General features: G+C 37.4%; 1 protein-coding gene across 1 annotated transcript in view; it reads left to right on the top strand.

The window, feature by feature from the left end:
• ZFAT (zinc finger and AT hook domain containing) overlaps positions 1 to 6,532 on the top strand; it is an 81,094-nt gene that overhangs the window by 16,857 nt on the left and 57,705 nt on the right. The window contains exon 3 of the mRNA XM_009323368.1: positions 3,000 to 3,173. Within this exon, the coding sequence (XP_009321643.1) occupies positions 3,000 to 3,173 (174 nt within the window). The remainder of the gene's footprint in view (positions 1 to 2,999; positions 3,174 to 6,532) is intronic.

The following is a 6,532-nucleotide window of genomic DNA, read 5'->3' as shown; positions in this document are numbered from 1 at the left end:
AGTGTGGCCAGCAGGAGTAGGGAAGTGATCGTGCCCCTGTACTCGGCACTGGTGAGGCCGCACCTCGAATACTGTGTTCAGTTTTGGGCCCCTCACTACAAGAAGGACATTGAGGTGGTGGAGGGTGTCCAGAGAAAGGCAGCGAAGCTGGTGAAGGGTCTGGAGAAGAAGTCTTATGAGGAGCGGCTGAGGGAGCTGGGGTTGTTTAGCCTGGAGAAAAGGAGGCTGAGGGGAGACCTCATCGCTCTCTACAACTGCCTGAAAGGAGGTTGTAGCGAGGTGGGTGTTGGTCTCTTCTCCCAAGTAACTGGCGATAGGATGAGAGGAAATGGCCTCAAGTTGCTCCAGGGGAGGTTTAGATTGGACATGAGGAAAAATTTCCTCACTGAAAGGGTTGTCAAGCATTGGACCAGGCTGCCCAGGGAAGTAGTTGAGTCACCCTCCCTGGAAGTACTTAAAAGACGTGTAGATGTGGAACCTGGGGACATGGTTTAGTGGTGGACTTGGCAGTACTAGGTTAACGGTTGGACTTGAAGATTGTAAAGGTCTTTTCCAACTTAAATGATTCTATGGTTCTGTGATTCTATGCCAAAAATGACTTAGAGTTTTGTCCACAGGTTTATCAAATCTTTTTTTTTCCCCTAAAACTATCACTAACTCTTATTGTCCACTGAATAAAAGGACAGTAATTAACCAAATTAATTTTTGTATTTGTTGTTTAACAGTATGTGAAGTAGCCTCAGGGAAACAGAATTTAATAAGCAACTTACGTTTTTTGTGTATTCTGATTCTTTATGAGAAGACTTTCTTCTGTTGGTGGCCTGGTCCTGCTGTGAAATTTGTGACGATTCGTTTTATTGTTGGTAATAAACTAACAGAGGCTGTTTCATGAAGAAAATGTGGAAAAATGTATTTATTTCCTCCCATGCCCGTTCATCCCACCAAAAGAAAACACTGCACAAGCAGATTCTGGTGGAAGGGGATATTTCTTTATATTCAAATATCCCTTTGAAGTATTGCAGAGAAATGCCAGTGTTAGAATTACGTGGTTTCAATATCAATCAATAATTTACAGATATATTAAGGAGTTAAATGAGGACATAATGAGACCCTTTATACCTATAAAGCAGCAATATTTTCCAAAATGATAGAAATCTACAGAGAAAAAGGTAGTTGAGAAGAGGCATATATCAAGAAATTTATATAATGAAATTGAAGAAATCATTAGCAGGCACTGAAAAGCAGGAGGCTCTCAAGGCAGAGCATAATTTTCTATAAACTAGAAACTGGAAGCTGGGGTAAAAACATTGCTAACGTGACTCCGTAGAAAGATGGCTTGCCAGCCATGTTTGAATTCAGTTTGCTGTGTGGTTGTTGCTCATTCTAGGTATTGTAAATATGAATTTCAGATTTACAGATTAGCATCAAGCCATTAAAAGTTGTCGGTATACACGTTTCTGCCTCAGTATGCCTGAGAAATCTAAACTAATTCCTACATACCATGTTTCCTTCTGGTTTTGTATCTTGTAAAGAGCTTGCAGTTTATCCAGGTGCTAGTTACTTGATCAGTCCTAACTATGTTACTTTAGTTTGTGGTTGTGCCCTTCATTTTTTTAAGGAACAGCAAGCACTCTTAATCCCCTTGTTTCATTAAGGTAAGACCATGGGAGACAGACTTGTTTGAATCTCAGCTGAATATTAACAGAATATTACTGAAATTAAAACGCAGTCATTTCCATGTAGCATATCTTTCCACTGCTTTTGCTATTTGCATGCCATAAACAACTCTAGACACACTACAACTTTGCTGTTACTGTTTTTTATTTATATATTGTTTCCCTATCTCAGTAGAGCAGCTATAGCATGTTATGAATATATATTGAATGACTTATTCTGGAGATTGTGTCAGCTGCTTTATATTCAGGGAAGAAAAAAATCTGAAATTCACTGGTTCATTTATAATTTTCTTTCTTCCATCAGGTTTTGCTTTCCTTACTCATTACCTCTGGAACGTTTGCATAATGCCTTAATTTGCCAAGATTGTTTTCTCTAGCCTGCATTTTCTACCACTTCATCTAATATAAAGAAATTTTGTTGGTATAAACATGCAACCCTCTGTTTTTATTCTTTATGCTGCTAATTCTTTATATATAAACTTTTTTTTTTTAATTTAAGAATTTCAGTAAGGAATTCCTCATTTGCTTTAAGGAAGAAATAGCTTCAAGGAACAACTTATCTGATTACTGGTTATTCATTCTCATTTCAGATGAGTGTTTTGCATACAATTATTGCGTTGCTTTCTGGTTAACAGGTCCAAAAGTTACTCAATTTAAGAGGCTGAAGACATTCTGAACAGCAACAGTGAGGGGATGATTTAGAAGTGCAGGCCTTCAAAATGAAGGGTTATATGTCAGGAGTTAGGTTGAACCAAAGAACTGTTTTGAACCTTAATTCTTTTTGAATCGATACCGAAAAATAAAAATGTGTTTCTGGCTATTGATTCAGAGTAACAGTGGGGGAAAAAAGCCTAATCCAGAGAGGCTATTGGAAGACTTTCCATTAAATAGGATGGATAATGAATCCAGTACTAGGACAAGTAATCCTAAAGTCATCAGAACAATTATGTATGGAAAGGAGAAAAATATTTGTTCATTAATGGTGAAATTATAAGAAATTCTACAAAGTTTGTAGAATTTTCAGAAAAATCCACAATAATATCAAGATAATTTAGAAACACAAATGTTTCTGAGAGTCCATTTTTAAAATTTTGATTTTTTCTTTGTCTATTTTCTCTATTTGTGTAAGTATCACACTAGTTTTATTAAGTAGAGAGAAAAAAGTTCACCTTTAGGGACTCATGCAGCACGTCTTGTTTTGGTAACGCATTTCTTTCTACAGTAGCATTAATTTTCTCCTATTTCTTTCTTGTAGTGTTAGTGACTGTGTTACCTGCATTTCTTTTGTACATAGTTACATTCTTTTTGATGTTTGCTCTTTAGGTAATGATTCTGACGTTGACCTTGACAGGAAGGAAGATGAGCGAGAAAAAACTCCAAAGAGGCCCAGAGTTCAGAAAACAGAGAAAGCTCCATCAACTAAGGAGACTGAACAGGTTTCAGGAGCTAAAAATCCTATTATAAGTGTGGTTTTGACAGCCCATGAAGCTATTCCAGGTAATCAGAATCACCGATTATATAATAAATTTGGTTTTCTCCATGCTGACGCTGTATAAAATAATCATTGGTCTAAGACTGAACTGCTTAGGATATTTATTATCTGAAAAATATTTAGTATTATTTGGTTATCTTGATACAGAATCTCTGCATCTGGCAGCTACATCATTTTAGAACTACCGTCACATTTGTTCCTAGGTATGACAAAAACTGGACCTGGGTGTAGTTATCTGCATTAACATCAGTTACGTTTAGTCTGTGAATAGTTTTAAAGAAGAAGCTGAAAAAATCAGTGATCAAACAACAGGAAGGTATTTTTCCCCTGGAATATCTTTATTTCAGCTCTTGATTTATGTGTATATTTATGATTAATGTAAATTTGGTTATGAAAAAACAAACAGCTTAGTATATGTACAATTTCATGTTTATGCATACAAGTAGTTTGACAGAAAATACGTATATATATTTGTAAATCAAGTAAAGTTCCTATATAATGATTAAAGGATTCTTCATCCATAAATTTTTATAGTGCCTTTTCATCGAAGGATTTTGGAATAATTTCAAACTGTTTATTTTAAAACTAGACTTGCATTTGCCTGTTTATATAAACCAGTCATCCACCTGACTGACAGAATCCCTTTTTATAGTTTTTTGCATTATTTTCAGCTTTGCAGCTTTATTGTTCCCCTTTTCATTATTGGTAACGTTTCTGAATATTTGTTTTGCTTATAGTTCTCAGAACAACTAGAATGTATTTGTTTATTATTGTGGGTTGGAAGCTAGCTGGATTTTCTGTGTTGTTCTTTAATATCTTTTGATATTGAGATCTGTGATATGCTTGGACTTTGTTTGCTAAAATGCATTTCTAATTGTGATGGTGGAGGAAGCTGGATGAGCTCACCTACGAATATCCTGTGTGCTTAGAAGGGAAGTAGAAAACACCTTCAAATTCATTGTTTGAGGAGCATCGCATAGGGTTTTGGACTTACACTGAGCTGTTAAAAATCTGGTCTTGCAATATTGGAAATACGGGGGAAGATTCAAGAGGAGCGGTGAGCACTGGAAGTGTGGAAACCTGACTTCAGGGTGGTTTGAGGTCTGCGCCGCTTCGTTTCACTAATCGCAGGCGCCATTCTCTCGTGTGATATAACCCTGGGCTCTTTCCTAGCTGTTACTAAACACTCATTTTCCCACTGTGTCTCCCACCTCTTTTGCCTGTTTCCCATTGCATGTACCTTCTCCCCTACCCCGGTGCCCATTCCCCTCACTGCCACACGTGAGGCTCCCCTCATGTCCTCTATTCCTTTGTCTGGGCAAAGAATAGAATTCATAGAATTCTATAGAGTAGAATTCATAGAATAGAATAGAATTCTATAGAATAGAAATCATAGAATTCTATGATTCTATGATTCTATTCCTTTGTCTGGGCAAAGGAGAACATGCGATGGCTGGTTAAGGGGCTCCCATAGGTGTTAGTAAATGGGTTCACATAGATCTTCGTTTATGGATTTATACATGCCCCCTCCCTTCCTCAGGGCTTTTGGGAAGAGCTGTAATTGGGGTCTCCTCTCTCCAGGTGCTAAATTTTATGAACCTTGTAAGAATGTTTGTCTTTCAGATCTTTACATTTCTGGCAAGCACTAGAAGAATTTTCAAGAGGGGAAGGAAAAACATGGTAGACAGTGCAATCAAAGACACATTTTCTTAAGAAACTAGCCTGAAGAGGCAAATGAAATAGTAGTAAATACAGGTAGTGAAGAAAATGTAGTAAGCATGTGATGCAGGAGAGGAAATGAAAATCTAGAGGAGACTGGTGCCTTAATTACTACCTAGTAACATTTTTCTTCGGACAACAAAAAAGTTTGGGTTTTCTTTACACATATGCTTTTTGAGTGACTCAAAATATTAAAACAGCTTCAACTTTGGAGCTGTTTGTGCCTAATACATGTTACATTCAAAAGGCTTTAATGAACCGAAGGGATTTACAGTCAAATGTGAACCTGCAGCTATTTTTGAAGGTCCTCTCATTTATTTGGTTGACAATTAGTAATCTTCTTATGTTGAAGTTCCCAGCTAGAATATGTGTAATAAAAAAGTCATTGTTGTTAAGACAGTTATGAATTATCATCCTACTTTTCAGAATTTGGAAATTCTAGAAGATATTGTGTAAGTGGTTAAATCTTTGAAGATTCAAAAGAAAAATATTTCATTTAATACAATTATGTTTTAATTTATTTTTCATTGCTTTTCCTTCTATTTTTTTCATTAATTTCCATGATCTAACTATATTTTAATGTCACTGGCAATTCTTAGGCTGTTCTGCTTCCTCAGTAATACTTTAATGTCTGGAGTTTTTATAAAGATCTTTCATAGTCTTCTATTCCATTTTTCTGGAGATTTATCATGTGCTGGAGAAGTAAGTTAGTGCTGTTGAAGAATACAAATAGATAAAACATTTCTCCCTTCTTCCCTGCTTTCTGTGTGCTAGATCATCTGTAAAGTTAAGTTGAAAATAAAATTTAAAAGTGCTTAAGCACTATCAAAACTTAGTCAGAAAGAGGAAATATTCAGAGTGTATGTCTCCCTTCTTAAATGAAAGATGCTTTTAGGAGTATTATATTAACAGTTTGCTGTAATTTTGCTACGCACTATTTAGGTTTGAGACACTGCTTTACATCATGCATTCAGTAGATTATGACTAAATTGAACTCTTCAAAATCCCTTTGAACAAACAGTTTAGTTTTTAACTTCCCAGAAAGGACAGTCGGACAACATTGATTTCTCCCCATGTTCCTTTTCTGTAATGTTTACTTGGGAGGCATATGAAAGGTAATAGATTTACAGCTTTAGAAATTTGAAAGCTTGCATTAACCCACAGAGTAAATACACTTTGATTAAAAGTGGTAGATTTTTTTTCTGTGCAAGTGTTGAAGTACCTTGACAGGCTAGAGAGGTGGGCCTGCGCGAACCTTGTGAAGTTCAAGAAGGCCAAGTGCAAGGTCTTGCAGCTGGGTTGGGGCAATCCCAAACATGGATACAGGCTGGGAGATGAGTGGATTGAGAGCAGCCCTGCCGAGAAGGGCTTGGGGGCACTTGTGGATGAAAAGCTGGACATGAGCTGTCAATGTGCACTCGCAGCCCAGAAGGCCAAGCGTATCCTGGGCTGCATCCAAAGCAGCGTGGCCAGCAGGTCGAGGGAGGGGATTCTGCCCCTCTACTCTGCTCTGGTGAGACCCCACCTGAAGTCCTGCATCCAGCTCCGGAGCCCTCAGCACAGGAGAGACATGGACCTGTTGGAGGGCCACGAAAATGATCAGGGGGCTGGAACACCTCTGCTATGAAGAAAGGCTGAGAGAGTT

This window comes from Pygoscelis adeliae, unplaced genomic scaffold (genome assembly GCF_000699105.1).
Source record: "Pygoscelis adeliae isolate BGI_AS28 unplaced genomic scaffold, ASM69910v1 Scaffold103, whole genome shotgun sequence".
Classification (NCBI taxonomy): Eukaryota; Metazoa; Chordata; class Aves; order Sphenisciformes; family Spheniscidae; genus Pygoscelis; species Pygoscelis adeliae.
The sequence above is the reverse complement of the archived record's forward strand: the minus strand, read 5'-3'. Positions and strand labels throughout refer to the sequence as shown.